The 18798-nt window shown below is 40.6% G+C and overlaps 1 protein-coding gene across 4 annotated transcripts in view; it reads left to right on the top strand.

The window, feature by feature from the left end:
* The window catches only part of LOC132808061 (kelch-like protein 29), a 231874-nt gene that overhangs the window by 173719 nt on the left and 39357 nt on the right, over positions 1–18798 (top strand). For all 4 annotated transcript variants that reach the window (XM_060821981.1, XM_060821975.1, XM_060821987.1 and 1 more), the window contains one exon: positions 196–376. In XM_060821981.1, coding sequence (XP_060677964.1) covers positions 196–376 — 181 coding nt within the window. The remainder of the gene's footprint in view (positions 1–195; positions 377–18798) is intronic.

The raw sequence follows: 18798 nt of genomic DNA, 5'->3' as shown, positions 1-18798 counted from the left end.
TTCTATTCAAACAGATGTACAATGCCTTCTAAAGAACTGAAAGCTAATTTGTATCACATTTAGTTTTTAATGGAGCAGAACTGAAAATTATGGTAATAAAGTCTCTATCATTAGAATTTGCAATTTGTTTCCCAGGCAATCAAGTCACGTAGATTGCCATCATTCTGACACTGACTTCATCTCTCATTGTCCTAGGTGGCATGGAATCTGGTGTCACACTTGCTGATGTCTGGTGTTACATGTCCCTTTTGGACAATTGGAACCTGGTTTCACGGATGACTGTCCCTCGGTGTCGACACAATAGCCTCGTGTATGATGGGAAAATTTACACACTGGGTGGTATTGGTGTCTCTGGGAATCTCAATCATGTTGAAAGGTAAAATCAAGATTCACAGAATTGTTGAGTGAAATTTACTGGAATGTAATCAGACAATAATTAATGCTGGACAAAATAATTTCTTTTTGACAGTGTACTCTACTTTTAAAATATATAGTTATTTTAGAATACCTTGCTTCCTTTATTATTTCAATACAATATTAAAATGTATCTGAAGTCAATTGTCAACATTTTGAATTGTTTAATTCTATCATTTGAGGCAGTGCTACTATGGGAAGTTATATAAGTACATTAAAAGTGCTCACTTATCAATTAAGAATTCATGTTACAGAACAATAGAGTCATAGAGTCGTACAGCACAGAAGCAGACCCTTCAATCCAACTAGTCCATGCTGTCCGTATTCCCAAACTAAACTAGTCCCACTGCCTGTGCTTGGCCCATATCCCTCCAAACATTTCTTATTCGTGAACTTACCCAAATGTCTGTTAAATGTTGGAACTGTACCCGAATCCATCACTTCCTCTGGACGTTCATTCCACACACAAACCACACTCTATGTAAAAGAAAAATTGCCCTTCATGTCTTTTTAAAATCTTTCTCCTCTCACTTTAAAAGTATGCCCCTTCATCTTGAAAAGCCCCAGCAGAAATTGAAATTTAAATCCCTGGCGCAGCAGGCTTTCTGAGTCATAAGGGAGAAAGTGAGGACTGCAGATGCTGGTGATCAGAGTCCAACAGTGCAGCACTGGAAAAGCACAGCAGGTCAGGCAGCATCCGAGGAGCAGGAGAGTCGATATTTCGAGCATTAGGTTTTCATCAGCAATAACAGCAAAATCAAATCAATACAACGTTAAATTGTTTAATTCTATCATTTGAAGCAATGCATGTCTAGGAGAGTGTTAATAGCAGAGGTCCTTTGCATGTACTGCCCAAAACGTCACTCTCCTGTTCTTCAGATGCTGCCTGTCCCCGTGTGCTTCTCCAACACCATGCTTTCTGAGTCATATGGTCTACTTCTGTATTTATTTCTTGAGTTTCACTGACTAGGAAAATACAGGTTCGATTATTTATTCTGTATGGTCCTAATGACTTGTAATGAATGATAGAAATTAATTAAGAGGTCAGAGTTAATTCACATTTGAATTTTACTCACCATATCCATTGGTTCAACAACTATCATCACTCTGAATCAAATTTATTTTTTCATTCAGTAACAAAAGATTCACGTGGGATAGTGTGGTTAATGTTCATATAAACTTGCAGGAAACATTGGTTTATGCAGGAAAATTGTTGTAATATGGATCACTGCTTGAAAAGGAGTTGTAAGTAAATTCAAAAGCAACATTCAAAAGAGAATTGAGGGAGGGGTTATGTAAATTAGGGCCCTGATGTCCCATTTGAAGTTATGCACTGACATCTAGAAGGATAATTTAACATTGTAATTCATAGTCACTGTCACTGCAACAACTCTATTTATTTTATCAGGAGTCATTACAAAGTTATGCTGATAAATTATGTTATTGAATAGGGGTTACACCATTCATTTTGACTTGAAGCTGACCATTGAAGCGAAGCAAGGGAAACAGTCATCAGGTCTATACAGGAAACAGACAAATTGACATCTCTTGCTTAGGTGGGCCTTGTAACATTTAACGCTGTGTGACGTACAGGGGTTTGGAATGCAGGACAACTTTGCAGTGGGTGCAGTGGACTGCATTTGCCACTCAGCTTGCTTGCTTTCTACATCCTGGCAACTGAACCGATACTGATAACTGCACCCAATGCTGCAGATGCTGTAGTTGTTGTTGTTGTTGTTGAGCTACAATGGCTTGATATTTTTTGCAATCTTTTAGCAGTGTTTCAATATCATGATTTTTCTTTCCTTTGGAAAGTTTTAGTTACTATTTGAAGCTATAGCCAGCTCCATTATTGGCTCTGATAGCTCAGTCTCTGAAAAGTCACAGCCACTGCCCTTGTCACAGTACTTACTGATGAACTGATCAATTCATTCTTGAGGCTATTACTTGGAGGACATCAGCTGTAAACAGTGAATTTGCTAGTACAAAAAGTTGATTCTCCAGCACTTGCATAGGGTAACAGGACCTCTTAGATCCTCTTAAGACAGGTTAAAGTGTTAACTCAGTATGCCTCTTTATTTCTGAAGATCATCCTTATTCTCAAACCCTTACATATCCTGTTCTGCGCAGTGGCTAAACCTGAAAAGCATTGATCTGTCCTTTATTTACAAATCCAAAACTCAGATAGGACATCGTTTGCCTTCTAATTTGTGCAAAGAAATCTGGCTGCTCCCAGTCAATTGCAAATGTTATTGGGAGATATTTTAGGAGCAGGACTGGAACGCCACTCCATTTGGAGGTTCAGCAAGTAGTTGCCGAACCTCTTTTCCTTGTTTGAAAATTATTCCCTCTGATGATTTCAGCTGTGTTTCAAACTGTGTTTGGATCAAGTATTTGCTTGTTGTGTGGGAATGCTGTCCAAAGTTGCCTTGGGCAGCACCTCAGTTGTAACTCCATGGAGCGATTTCTTCAGCACCATGGTGGGTCCAGCCCGGGATTCCAACAGGGGGTCGGGGTCAGGCCCTCGAGCCTAGAACCATGAAATGGACTATGTGGACTTTGTCTTAAATTCTCTTTATTTTAAAAAAATTCTTTATGGTACAGGAGAGTTATTTTGAACTTTGATTACTTTTCTAATGTAATACTATGATTCTGTACTTTTGAAGGTCTGTAATGCTGGGCTTTTCATTTTTTTTTATTTTTCTACTTTTTTTTTCCCTAAGAATTTCCCTAAGATCTATACCTAGGTACCTTGGTACCTAAGATAGCGATGTTAGTATCAACTTGTAAACCTTTCACGGTACTCATGTGTGTACATGCGACAACAAAGCTAATTCTAATTCAATAAAGCTTTTACATCCCCATGTAACCAAGGAGCAGCTTGTAGATGAGAATGTCACTGGGAAGGATATATAAGCATGTTTCTGGGGAAAGAACTGAGTTTGGGATTTATGACTGGTACAATGGGTTGAATGACTTCCTTCTGTCCTGACAGATTCTATGGTGTTATGAGGTAGGCTGTCAACTTGGGGATGTATCTGGTGTCAAAAAGATCTACTAAGGCATTATATACTCAGGTCTATGGAAGGAAAGACTCTGAATGAAGCTACTCTTCCTGAGATTGGTAGCAACTGCTTTATATAATCCTCTCTATGCCTTTTATTAACTTTTCCATTAACCCACTTACTTAAATTTGTCTAATGAACACGGTAAAATACTGCATAGTGGAATTCTGTACAAATGTAGGAAATATAGTTCTGACTCTAGTGAGAGGGGTTCTCTGAAATCAAGTCCCCACTATTCGATAAAGCTGTCACAAAAAGTGTGAATGTCTCATTCAATCACCAACAACAGTCAGAAACAAAATCTGAACTGGTCGGAAAAACGCAGCAGGACTGGCACATCTGTGAAGAGAAAGCAGAGTTAACGTTTAGAACCCAGTGACTCTTCTTCAGCCCAATAATTGTCAACTATTTCTCTTTAGTAAAAAAAAACCCTAATTACAGGTAAACATGTTTTCCATATACATGATAAACTGGTTGTCAACTAAGATCCTATCTGAATTAGACCGTGTCCCATTTTGTCCCAAATATACACACATTCATATGAGGATACGACAGACATACGCAATGCTGCAGAGCTATTATGGACAGGGGAAAGGACAGATAAAAAGTAGAGAAAATAAATAACCCCTCTGTAGGTCAAGGGGGGAATTCAGTCCAGCTGATTTCTCACAATGCCTCTGAATTCCTGTTAATGAGACTCTGATTGCTGACAGTCATGGAATAATAGAACGTTGTCAGACTAGATTTCAGATTCAGTTGAGAAACAGTTGTAAGTGCTGGCATTTGAAACTTGATCAGTTTTTTTTTAATGAACTTCTTCACTGAGAGAAATGCAATGAGTACTGCTTTCAGCTGTAAGCTTTGACTGTTACCGGCTGAGAGAGCGGGAGCACTGGTTGGCTTTACAAATGTTGAACAGCAACAGACAAGAGATTCTGGTTTTACAGTATGCTGAAAGAAACACCCAGCATTTCAGTCCAAAAACTGTTGCTAGGCGATAGCAGCGTAGATTGCTTTGGGTATTCAGGTCGGTTTTTCAACAGTTAAAAAATTAAAAGTCCATCTTTATCTGTCTCTATAACCTTTGTTGGATATAGCTTTCTAAAGTCACTTGTTTTTTTTTAAACAGCATTTAATCTTTTGACTTTCCAGTTATAAACAATTACGTGATAAATCCTTTGCAACCCAATAATGTTCATATTCCAATTCATTCAAAAAGCTATGCATTCTCAACAATATTACCCAAATTCATTGCATGCAGCAGTGATAGCTGTACAATAAGGATTGTTGCTATTTGGTATACCCTGCTTGCTTTCCAGCAGATATTCTTCGTTGAAATCTAATAAAACAGCAAAAGCTCTGATCATTAAAAATCTTGAATTTGTAATAATCTAATAGGGTGCTTCATTCAACCAGTATTGACTAAGGCCAGTTCTGAATATACAGCCAGACCCCATATCCATGGAATTGTTTTCCACGGTTTCAGTTACCAGCGGTTTACCGCGACGCAAACATATTATAGGGCACCTTCCAGAACCAGGGACCAGGAGGCTGACAGGGAGGTAAATTTCCCATCGAAATGAATGGGTTCACTCATAAACTTGGTTTCGGGCTTCTGTGTTAGTTAATGGAACCCATTCCCCGCGGGTATGTGGGGGACTACTGTACATGACCATGCTACATGATACATTAAAAATTGAAATCATTGGGCGTACTCTTATCTTTGACTTAACTGCTCTTAAAACGTGCGCCAGCTTGTAAACCTGCAATGTAACATATATATCTGCATAAACACTGCTCATAATTGCTCTTAATCCCAGGACTTGAGTGGAATTTCCACCTTGGCATAGGCAAGAATCGGGATGCAAATTGTCTTGGAAATTGCACTCTTTGTTTAGTATGCATTGAGTTTCTGATACTTAATCAACTGCCCTTGGATTTGAGGATGACATCATGTGTCTGAACAGGGATATTTCTCTGCTGATTGATTTTGTATTCACACATGGGATGTGAGTTTGGCTGGCTAGGCCAGCATTCATTTCCCAGAGGGTAAGAGTTAACCAGGAGTTACATGTAGGCCAGACCAGGAAAGGATAGCAGTTTCCTTCCCTAAAGGATATTAGTGAACCAGATGAGCTTTTCTGAAAACTGTCATTTTTTAACCAAAAATGGGTCATCATTAATCTCTTAAATCTGGATTTTTATTGAATCTGGTGGCATTTGAGCCTATTTCCTGAGAACATTACATTGGTCTCTGGATTTATCATCTACTGATAATACCACGAGGCCATTGTGCCCTCCTTTGGGCCTGTGGGCCAGGGTGGCCCATGAGATGCTTGGATTTGAAGAGCAGGAATTGCTGGCATTTCTTTCCCTGCTGCTACTCTCTGTCATTATTAAGATGTTGTGGTTCAAAGTCGAAAGTGTGGTGCTGGAAAAGCACAGCAGGGCAGGTAGCACCTGAGGAGCAGGAGAATCGACGTTTCAGGCATATGCCCGAAACATCGATTCTCAGGCTCCTCGGATGCAGCCTGCCCTGCTGTGGTTTCCCAGCACCACACTTGTGACTCTGATCTGTAGTCCTCACTTTCTACCTGTTGTGGTTCAAAGTATAATACAATTTGGTGGACAAGTAGTCACCATTGTTGTTCAAACAGTGACAACCCGTGACCTGCAGAATCACAATCACAAACATAAAATCGTCCATGGACCAGCCCATACAGGCAATGTAGTAGAATAATGTTCCTCTATTCACAGTATTAGAAGTAGAAACTTGTAGCTTTATTATTACAGCTAAAAATATGTTTATTACAGAAAAATAATTTTTAATAAATGTCTGGGTATTCTGATTTTAAGGCACTAAAATTAATTTTATGAAACTATGCAGAACTTTCATTAGTTCCTTTAGTTTCTTACCAAATTGAATAATTCTTAATATTTAAAAATTTCAAAACCAGGCTATATCAAAGCATTCATTTGAAGAATTGCTGCAAAGAAATCATGAATGAGCTCAAATGACAGAAACATAGTGTGGTGAATAATTTCATCTGGGCTATTAGTCAGTCTGTGGGTACTGGGAGGTGGATTCCTAGCATGGAAATTTTAAGTCAGTATTAAGGATTTCAGGGACTTGGCTTATTTCATAGAATCCCTACAGCATGGAAATGGGCTATTTGGCCCATCGAGTCATCAGATTCCTGTTCTTGTGATTGTCATCAGGTTTCCGCGTTTGCACAAAGTCTACTAAACTCATCAGATGGAGTTAATTTTATTAATTGACAATCTAATTCCCCTTTGAACTATGTGATTTTGACAGAGAAACATATGTTAGAGAAATGTACTGGACCAAAATGTAACAAATCTCTACAACTTGATGGCCTGTAACCTTGCGTTTTAAAAGACCTAACTGCAGAGACCGTGATTATGAGTTTCTAAGATTTCCCAGTTTGTAGAAAATTACAGCCGATTGGAAGTTCCTAGAATCCCTGCAGTGTGAAAGCAGGCCATTCAACCCACACCACCCCTCTGAAGAGCACCCCGCACAGATCCATCCCCCTTCCCTCTTCCTGTAACCATACATTCCCATGGCCAATCCACCTAGCGTACACATTTTTGGACTGTGGGAGGAAACCGAAGCACCCGGAGGAAACCCATGCTGACAACAGGGAGAACATGCAAACTCCACACAGTCACCCAAGATTGCAACTGAACCTGAGTCCCTGTGCCATGAGGCAGCAGTGCTAACCACTGAGCCACCGTGCCACCTCAAAGTTAACAAAAAAACCTCAGAGAGAGAAAACAGGGCACTGCAGGCTGGCCAGCCTGATGTCCATTGTTGAGAAAGTGCTGGCATCTATGATTAAGGAGCTTGGAAAAGTATAGTACCATCAGACAAAACCAACATAGTTTATGAAAACTAAGTGGTAGTTGACAAGCTTGGGAGCTTTTCTTTGCAATGTAACTAGTCAGCTAGATAAAAGGGAAGGTAATGGGGGGAGTGGGGAGGTGTAATGCAGTGGATATAATTTACTTGGATTTCCAAAAGGCTTTCAATAAGTTGCCACACAAAAGGTTAACACACAAGATATGGGGTCATGGATATGGCAGTAATGTATTAGCACAGAAAACGGATTAGTTAAGGGACATGAAGCAGAGAATAAGGGTAAGTGGGGCAGTTTTATGTTGACGGGCTGAACCGAAAAGTGCTTCAAGAATTTGTGTTAGTGCTTCAGCTATTTGCACTCTATATCAATAACTTTGAGGAAAAGACCAAGATTAATATATCAAGTTTGTTAGTGATACAAAACTAGATAAGAACACAAGCTATGAGGAGGACACAGAGAAACTGCAGAGAATTAGAGACCAGTTAAATGAATGGGCCACAGAGTGACAAGTATTGTATAAAGTGGGAAGCATGAGTTTATTTATGAATGCAAATTGAAAGGCAGAATGTTTGAAGGGTCTGCAGCTTGTAAATGTTGATGTTCAGAGTGACTTGGATATAAGAACACAATGTTTTGCAGATAAAGCAAACAATTAGAAAGGCAAATGAGCTGTTAGCCTTTGTTCCAATAAGAATTGGACTAGAGAATAAAGAAACCATAGCTGAAGTTTACTGGGCTTTGGTGAGGAATGCTTTGTGCAGTTTTAGTCCCCTCATTTATGGAAGGACAGACTTGCATTGGAGGCAATTACAGCAAAGGTTCTATAGATTGGCACTGGGGTGACAGCATTGTCTTATGATCAGAGGTGAGTAAATTGATCTATATTCGCTGGAGTTTAGAAAAATGAGAGTTGATTTCATTGAAGCAGACAGCATTCTGAAAGGGTTTGACAGAGTAGACACAGAATTCATTTCCCGAACTGGGGAATCTGGAATACGGCACAAGGGTATGTTCATTTAAGACTGAAATGGGGATTGAATGTCTTTCAAAATGTTTATCCCAGAAGACTGTGGATCTTCTATTGCTATCAGTATTTTAGGTGAGAGAAGACTCTTTGGTGTCTGAGGGAATCACAGGATATGGGGAGTGGTCAGGTGAGCAGCCGTGACCATGTTGGATGGAGTAACAATTGTGAGTTGTATGATCTGCTTCTGCTATCTCACGAAATCCAACCTTTCCTTCCTTCCATGGCTGACTTGACATTGAATTCATTCCCTTTCATTCAGCTCCCTTGCCAGGCCTGCCACTGTTTATTTCTTAATCCTTCCATATCTTTGGTGAGAGAGTCTGCTTGTGTGCGATTGGTCATTAAGGTGATAGTTATCCTCCCTCCATGATCACCTCTATATTCCTACAACTTTAGGGGCACGTAATGTTTCCTATTCTAAATTGATTTGATTAGATTAGATTAGATTCCCTACAGTGTGGAAACAGGCTCTTTGGCCCAACAAGTCCACACTGACCCGCTGAAGAGCAACCCACCCAGACCCATTCCCCAAATTTACCCCTAACACTACGGGCAATTTAGCATGGCCAATCGACCTAACCTGCAAATCTTTGGACTGTGGGAGGAAACCGGAGCACCTGAAGGAAACCCATGCAGACACGGGGAGAATATACAAACTCCACACAGACAGTTGCCCGAGGCGGGAATTGAACCCAGGTCCCTGGCACATGAGGCAGCAGTGCTAACCACTGAGCCACCGTGTCACCCTGCTTTATTAATGATCATTCATTATTACATTATAATTTGTTCACCACAGTGCCTATTGTCTTGTCAGGAACTACCGTGCTGTCTTGTATGTTTTGAAATTCCCTATGCACTTTGTGTTGCCCAAGTATGAGTGTACTCTCATGTAGTCTGTGTGTTCATATAGTACCTTGGTCCTGGAGGAACACTGAGTCGTTTTCATTGTGTATATGGTGTAAAGGACAAATACAATTACTCTACTCTAATCTACTATGTCTGGCCCACAGAAAATACCACAAAGATGCATCGAAATTTGAGCTAAATTGTTTTTCAGCTGTACAAATGGACTGTGTACAGTATGTTCACTGAAAAGGCATTATACCCTTGATTCTTTGACCCCAGTGACAGACAGGTGCACAGGACTTACTGTCAGATATCTCTTTGCAAGTAGACGCTTCTTAAGAAAGTTATTTATTATTCCAAATTAGTTCAGTTTGCTGATATTAAAAGCACAGGGTCATTGGTCTTCTGTCTATGTCAGATCCGAGTGGTCTCGTACCTAATGGACGGTTTCCAGACACAAGAAGCACATTAGTGTTTTTTCAAGGGCCTCTCCCACCATCAAAGATTTTGCTGTGAGCATTTAGCAGAAGATCAGAGGAGTTGTCTCCTAGTCATTATTTATCTCGTAATTGGCATTAATATTTTGGATCAAAAACAATCCCTTTGCTGTTTGTGAGACCTTGACATGTATAATTGGCTGTTGTAGCTTTATGCATTCCAAACATATAATTTCATGGATATTTTTTTAACTGTATAACAATTTAGATTGTCCTATGCTTATGAAAGATGCTGTGTAGATCTAAGTTTTTTTTTCAAAAATGTCTCCTTTCTTTCCTGCAATCTAAACAAATGCGAGGAAGAATGCAAGAGTGCTTCAAAGAATATCTATACATTTAATGAGTGCGCAGTCCCCAGCTTTTAACCTAGAGTCATAGAGATGTACAGCATGGAAACAGACCCTTCAGTCCAATCTGTCCAAGCCGACCAGATATCCCAACCCAATCTAGTCCCACCTGCCAGCACCCAGCCCATATCCCTCCAAACCCTTCCTATTCATATACCCATCGAAATGCTTCTTAAATGTAGCAATTATACCAGCCTCCACCACTTCCTCTGGCAGCTCATTCCATACATGTACCACCCTCTGCGTGAAAAAGTTGCCCCTTAGGTCTCTTTTATATCTTTTCCCTCTCACCCTAAACCTATGCCCTCTAATTCTGGACTACCCAACCCCAAGGAAAAGACTTTGTCTATTTATCCTATCCATGCCCCTCATAATTTTGTAAACCTCTATAAGGTCACCCCTCAGCCTCTGACGCTCAAGGGAAAACAGCCCCAGCCTGTTCAGCCTCTCCCTGTAGCTCAAATCCTCCAACCCTGGCAACATCCTTGTAAATCTTTTCTGAACCCTTTGAAGTTTGTGGGCGGCATGGTGGCACAGTGGTTAGCACTGCTGCCTCACAGCGCCAGAGACCCGGGTTCAATTCCCGCCTCAGGCGACTGACTGTGTGGAGTTTGCACATACTCCCATGTCTGTGTGGGTTTCCTCCGGGTGCTCCGGTTTCCTCCCACAGTCCAAAAATGTGCAGGTAAGGTGAATTGGCCATGCTAAATTGCCTGTAGTGTTAGGTGCAGGGGTAAATGTAGGGGAATGGGTCTGGGTGGATTGCGCTTCAGCGGGTCGGTGTGGCCTTGTTGGGCCGAAGGGCCTGTTTCCACACCGTAAGTAATCTAATCTAAACCTTTCAAGTTTCACAACATCTTTCCAATAGGAAGGAAACCAGAATTGCATGCAATATTCCAACAGTGTCCTAAGCAATGTCCTGTACAGCCTAACTCCTGTACTCAATACTCTGAAATAAAAGAAAGCATACCAAATGCCTTCTTCACTATCCTATCTACCTGCAACTACACTTTCAAGGAGCTATGAACCTGCACTCCAAGGTCTCTTTGTTCAGCAACACTTCCTAGGACCTTACCATTAAGTGTATAAGTCCTGCTAAGATTTGCTTTCCCAAAATGCAGCACCTCACACTTATGTGAATTAAACTCCATCTGCCACTTCTCAGCCCATTGGCCCATCTGGTCCAGATCCTGTTGTAATCTGAGGTAACCCTCTTCGCTGTCCACTGCACCTCCAAGTTTGGTGTCATCTGCACACTTACTGACTGTACCTCTTATGCTCGCATCCAAATCATTTATGTAAATGACAAAAAGTAGAGGGCCTAACACTGATCCTTGTGGCACTCCACTGGTCACAGGCCTCCAGTCTGCAAAACAACCCTCCACCACCACCCTTTGTCTTCTACCTTTGAGCCAGTTCTGTATCCAAATGTCTAGTTCTCCCTGTATTCCATGAGATCTAACCTTGCTAATCACTCTCCCATGGAGAACCTTGTCGAACGTCTTACTGAAGTTCATATAGATCACATCTACTGCTCTGCCCTTCAAGAAACTCAATCAAGTTTGTGAGACATGATTTCTCATGCACAAAGCCATGTTGACTATCTCTAATCAGTCCTTGCCTTTCCAAATACATGTACATCCTGTCCCTCAGGATTCCCTCCAACAACTTGCCTACCACTGAGGTCAGGCTCACTGGTCTATAGTTCCCTGGTTTGTCTTTACCACCCTTCTTAAACAGTGGCACCACGTTTGCCAACCTTCAGTCTTCCGGCACCTTACCTGTGACTATCGATGATACAAATATCTCAGCGAGAGGCCTAGTAATCACTTCTCTAGCTTCCCACAGAGTTCTCGGGTACACCTGATCAGGTCCTAGGGATTTATCCCCCTTTAACCATTTCAAGGCATCCAGCAATTTCTCCTCTGTAATCTGGACATTTTGCAAGATGTCACCATCTATTTCCCTACAGTCTATATCTTCCATATCCTTTTCCACAGTAAATACTGATGCAAAATATTCATTTGGTATCTCCCCCATTTTCTGTGGCTCCACACAAAGGCCGCCTTGCTGATTTTTGAGGGGCCCTATTCTCTCCCTAGTTACCCTTTTGTCCTTAATATATTTGTAAAAACCCTTAATTCTATTTACCAAAGCTATCTCATGTCCCAGTTTTGCCCTCCTGATTTCCCTCTTAAGTATACTCCTACTTCCTTTATACTCTTCTAAGGATTCACTCGATCTATCCTGTCTGTACCTGACATATGCTTCCTTCTTTTTCTTAACCAAACCCTCAATTTCTTTAGTCATCCAGCATTTCCTATGGCTACCAGCCTTCCCTTTCACTCTGACAGGAATATACTTTCTCTGGATTCTTGTTCTCTCATTTCTGAAGGCTTCCCATTTTCCAGCCGTCCCTTTACCTGCGAACATCTGCCTTCAATCAGCTTTTGCAAGGTCTTGCCTAATACCATCAAAATTGGCCTTTCTCCAATTTAGAACTTCAACTTTTAGATCTGGTCTATCCTTTTCCATCATTATTTTAAAATGAATAGAATTATGGTCGCTGGCACCAAAGTGCTCCCCCACTGACACCTCAGTCACCTGCCCTGCCTTATTTCCCAAGAGTAGGTCAAGTTTTGCATCTTCTCTATTAGGTACATCCACATATTGAATCAAAAAATTGTCTTGTCCACAAATTCCTCTCCAGCTAAGCCTTTAACACTATGGCAGTCCCAGTTGATGTTTGGAAAATTAAAATCCCCTACCATAACCACCCGATTATTCTTACAGATAGCTGTGATCTCCTTCCTGGTTTCTTTCTCAATTTCCCTCTGACTATTGGGGGGTCTATAATACAATCCCAATAAGGTGACCATCCCTTTCTTATTTCTCAGTTCCACCCAAATATCTTCCCTGGATGTATTTCCGGAAATATCCTCCCTCAGCACAGCTGTAATGCTATCCCTTATCAAGAACGCCACTCCCCTCCTCTTTGCCTCCCTTTCTAGCCTTCCTGGAGCATTTGTATCCTGGAACATTAAGCTGCCAGTCCTGCCCATCTCTGAGCCATGTTTCTGTAATTGTTATAATATCCCAGTCCCATGTTCCTAACCATGCCCTGAGTTCATCTGCCTTCCCTGTTAGGCCTCTTGCATTGAAATAAAAATGCAGTTTAATTTATTTGTTCTACCTTGTCCCTGCCTGCCCTGACTGTTTGACTCACTTCTGTTCTCAGCTGTACACGTCTCAAATCGATCTCTTTCCTCACTATCTCCCTGGGTCCCACCCCTCCACCTTACTAGTTTAAATCCTCCCAAGCAGTTCTAGCAAATTTCCCTGCCAGTATATTAGTCACCTTCCAATTTAGGTGCAATCTGTCCTTCTTGAATAGGTTACTTCTACCCCAAAAAAATTCCAATGATCCAAAAATGAGAATCCTTCTCCCATACACCAGCTCCTCAGCCATGCATTCATCTGCTCTATCCTCCTATTCCTGCCCTCACCAACTTGTAGCACTGGGAGTAATCCAGATATTACTACCCTTAAGGACCTTCTTTTTAAATCTCTACCGTCGGTTATGAATGCTTTGTGGAGTACAGTCTAATGCCATTTAAGCAGATTCATCTTTCATGCCTGAGTAGATTCCTATCTTGGAATTGCAGTGCTGTTAATTTGTTGAAGAGAATGAATAAGCTCTGTGCCCTGGCAGAATAGGCAATTTCCCAACAATAATAAGTCTCTGTGCCCTATCCTGTGTCCAAGATTCCCTCTAAAACATTTGTCCACACGTTACTGCCTAGCAGCCTGTGAAGACAGACGTGCAGTTTGTTGGTGGTTATGAATGCTATGTGGAGTGCAGTCTACATTTGCAGAATGTTATGGCAACTAAGGATATATATTTTCAAGGATTACAGCAGTTTGCACTGCTGAATGATTTTACAAATTCTTCAGTTTGCCACGAATAGTGAAGTCTTAGAAAGCTTTTCTTTGCTTTTATTTTAAAAATGTTGACATTGAATTCCTAGAACCCAATGAAGGGTCATTGACCGCCTCAACAGCCCACTGAGCATTATCCAACATATCGTCTTCATTTCAGAATTCCAGGACTGGCAGTATTTTGCTATTGATTCCACATTTCCAAGTTATGTATTGTCATTGTGGGAATGAACTGTTTATTTAAGATGACAATTTCAGATGGATTATTTTGTTGTCTCGACGATTGTTAGCATATGAAGGTGTCAGGAATCCAATTATACGTGAGCAATGAACTGCAGAACAGCTTTGTGATGGTTTCCTTTTTAAAGACTTGGTCACGGAACAGAATGATGGTTGCAGCTGCACCATTATTTTTCCATCTACCACATTAGCCAGTTTAAAACATGCATCATTGTAGCTAAATTAGTTTAAGGTCATCATTGTGCGATTTAATTAAAGAATTGACCACGGGGGTGTGCAATGAATAAATCATTGATGAAGTTTTATTTTGTTTTATGTTGCAAATTCAGCAATTCACGTAACAGAATAAATCTGGCCGCATTCCAAATTGCTTTTGAGAACACATGACTGAGCTAATAGATAGTGAAAATGTAATGTTTCCAATATTTTCAAAAGAATAAACATTGGCTGTATCCATCAATCCTTCAAACATTGACGACATGGCATGTTTCATTTCTTTGCGATATTGAAGTACACTGCACGCAATAAAAGTAATCTATTAATGACATATCACTTTCTCATCTATTTTAATCTATCCATCTAATGTCTTTCTTGCATCAGTGATTTCAAATATTTGGCTATATTTAGACATCAGTCCATTCAACCAATCTCAAGCCTCAAAAGAGTCACATGGTTGCAAATATCTAATTCATGCATTTTAAAATATGACTTTTGGTTTTAGGCGTAAAGCTTTTAGCTTGGATATTGAAGTGCTAAATGTTAGATAAGTGGACAAAAGTAGGAGTAAGAAACTGACAAGCAACTCCAATGTTGCAATCCAACTCTGGGCCACATAAGGAAATAATGGGACTGGTGATCCATAGCTTTGTCAAAGAATTACATTTTTAGGGGTGCATTACAGGAGGAGAGAGATTTAGAGAGCACTTTCCAGTGCTGAGCATTAAGAGAACACTCCTTCCACAGAGAAGGTTCACTACACTAACACCTGGAAAACTTGGGGAAACAACCATAGCTGACAGGAAGATGTAATAATGGTATCAAAGTTTTGTGTGGAATTGCACAGGGCTGTTCAGGCCTACTATGCCCCTGTTGACTCTTTTAAAATCGTGATTCAATTAATCCCACCCTCATGATCTTTTCCCATATCCCATAGTTGTCTTTATTTTCAGGTGTATACCTATCGCCTTAAGTGCATTCCAGATCATAAACTATTGAAAGAAATTCTCCCACTGTTCCTGCTGGTTCTTTAGCCAACTATCTTAAATTGGTTTCCTTGAGTTAAAAAGCCTCATGCCAGTAGGAACAGTTTCTCCTAATCTACTCAAAACCCCTCATAATTTTGAATACATTTATTAAATCTCCCCTTAATCTTCCCTGCTGAGTACAAACTCAGCTTCTCTAGTCTCTTTGCAAAGATAGTTTCCATTGTAAGAGTGGACAGGAAAAACCTGGAAAAGGACCGGCAAACCTTTCACGGAAAACATTCTTGGAAGTGAAATTTTCAAGTACAATAAAGAGTAGCTTTTGGATAAATTCATGAATTGGAAAGGTTTGAAGGGATATGGACAAAGCACAGGCAAGTAGGACGAGTTTAGTCTGGGGACATGGTTGGCGTGGATTGGTTTCCATGCTGTATTAATCTGTGACTATGACTTTAATGTGAAAAATAATAGCCATATTACTGATGTAAAAGTAGGAAAAATATTCATTCATGATTTTCTTTCAATGCATATGTGGGAAAGTTCTCTTTGATTGCATATTTTAACAAGATAAATATGAAAATATTCACAATGTAGAATTAATTAGACAACAGTAAGTAAACAAAGAATACAATGTCACTGAAGTTAGCCTTGTGATCTTGGTTGTGATAAACTTGTACTCTAATAGCACTTGTGCTGCTAGGCTGTCACCTTTGAAAGTGCTGTTTCAATTCAGTTCTGGTTAAGAACATAAGAAATAGGAACAGGAGTTGACCATATCTCCCCTCAACACTGCATTGCCATTCAGTAAACAAAGTTTTGGTGTTTACCCCATCAAGCTTCTTGATAAAACATCATACAGAGAAAAAGAATTTGCACTTGTGACTTCAAGCTTTTTTATGTCTGCAATTTACCAACTGTAAAGACTCGCTGACAATTTTGGTTAAAATTGAAAAATTGTATGTCAGATAATTTGTTAGATGTTTGTGTTCAGACCTGTGTAGAAGTGTTATTTTCCCCAGACACTACTGCAGGCACCTTGTGGTATTTTCTGCTTTTACCAACATGTGGTACAAGGTGAGGATTGTTTGAAGCAGCTTGCTGCCTTCAGTCATTCTTGGCTTTGTGATTAGGGGTAGAGTATCTACAGAAAAGATATGTACTTAGATAACAAGGTTTATTGCAAGATAACACTAAAGTATAACTACATTTGGCCAGGTATAATAACGTGGTCTTCAGGAGCAAGTACTTATACATCTGCCTTCTCTAAGAGCAAATGGAGTGACCTTTATCTTGACCCCCAATTTGTGTGTAACTCCAATAGAGTGGGTGGAGCCAATGCAACATGAACATTAACCACTTAAGAACCAAACAGAACAGAATGATTTCAGTGATTGAAGTTATTCTACATGTCTACTCTATTCCACTGCTTCTCACCAGCCCGTAAAACCGTGCTCTTGCGAAAGGTTTGCAAATGGTGACAGAATTGCACACAGTTTTCCAGTGTGGTCTAACAAATATTCATAACATGTTTAGCACAACTATCTACTTTTTAATTCTATCCCAATGTGAATACAATCTAGTGTTTGGTTTGTTTCTTTCACAACCTTGGTAACCTGTGGTGCAATTTTTTGTCATCATTGTATTTATATTTGAGGAATCCTTTCATTCATCCACCCAACCAGCTGACCTCCCAATTCTTCCCAGCAAGATCTTCCCACCATACATTTATCGTTGTTGCACTTTATTAACCTAGTGTTCCACCACATTTGCTCCAGTAATCTCAGAGAAGAGTGCCAGATGGCCTAGATCTGTGCTACCCAATGACCTGTGCAAATGCCACAATGAGTTCTCAGCCTTACCCAGTGCTGCTCATCAGTTGGCAGCTATGAGGTTGGAATATAATTTATCCTAATGCATTAATGGAAACTGTCTTCCCCTCCAAACTGCCTGGTTGTAATTTGGAGATCCAGGGGCTTTGCCTATTTTGACCAAGTGATGGTGGGCAAGATGGGTGCCTCCAGGGGTCCCGACCAGCTTTTGCAACAATTGGACAATTAACTGCCTGCCAAAGGGACTCCTGTCTCATTGGGGAAATCATTGGACTAGCGATGACTCACCAGTGCCATTGAGACCAGGAGCTACGTCAGGCACACCCCAGCAAAGATTGGGCATTGTTTCATAAGGGCAAGTGTTCTCTCTGCTGCTAGGGAGACCAATCCATGGGCTTCAGAAGATCTAATCAGGCAGCTTTCCCTCCAGAGCCCACATAGAGATCGCTTGACAGTGCCGGAAGGAGGGGGGGGGCACTAATTGATCGCTTAAAGGTTCAATGGCCACAGGATGTGGAAATAACTTCACCTTCTCTGCTGCCAGGAGGATTCTGTCATATTGAAAAGACCCCCCCCACACTGCCATCTTCATTGCTGATTCTATACCTCTCACCACACTTCACAAGTCACTTCTCGATGGCCCCTTGTGAAACTGGTTATCATCCAAAAACTAATCTTAGAAATAGAGTAAAGACATAGAATATAGAAATCAAGTAGAGACAAAGAGTCCGCAACCGCTCCACATTTGATGAGGCCTTCATCCCCAGGATCATTCTTGTAAATCTCTTCTGGACCCCCTCCAAGGCCAGCATATCCTTCATTAGATGCGGGGCTCAAAATTGCTCACAAAATTCCAAATACAGTCTAACCAGAGCCTTATACAGACTCATTAGTAGATAAAGTCATAGAGTCGCTTTGCTCTTATATTCTAACTCTTTTGGAACGAATGTTAGCATTGCATTTTCTTTCCTAACTGCCAACTAAACCTGCATATTAACCTTAAGAGAATCCTGAACTAGGACCCCCACATACCTTTTTGATTGAGATTTCTGAAGCCTTTCCTCATTTAGAATATAACCTACATCTCTACTGAAGTGGTTTCCCACGTTGTATTCCATCTGCCACTTATTTGGCCAGTTGTCTACATGTCCAAGTCCTTCTGCAGCCTCCCCGCTTCCTCAACACTACTGGACCCGCTACCCATCTTTGTGTCATCTGCAAACTTAGCAACAATGTCCTCAGTTCCTTCATCCAGATAGATAATATATAATATGAATAGAGATGTCTGGATAGACTGGACATGGAGAAGATGCTTCCACTGGTAGAAGAGAGTAGGACCAAAGGGTAAAGTCTCAGATGAAGAGATGACTCTTTAAAACTGAAATGAAGAGGAATTTCTTCAGTTATCGGGTGGTTAAACTGTGGAACTCTTAGTCACAGAAGGCTATGGAGGCCAGGTCATTGAGAATTTAGCATAAAGATAGACAGGTTCTTGATTAGTAAGGGAA

This window comes from Hemiscyllium ocellatum, chromosome 3 (genome assembly GCF_020745735.1).
Source record: "Hemiscyllium ocellatum isolate sHemOce1 chromosome 3, sHemOce1.pat.X.cur, whole genome shotgun sequence".
Classification (NCBI taxonomy): domain Eukaryota; kingdom Metazoa; phylum Chordata; class Chondrichthyes; order Orectolobiformes; family Hemiscylliidae; genus Hemiscyllium; species Hemiscyllium ocellatum.
This window is presented reverse-complemented; position numbering and strand designations above follow the sequence as displayed.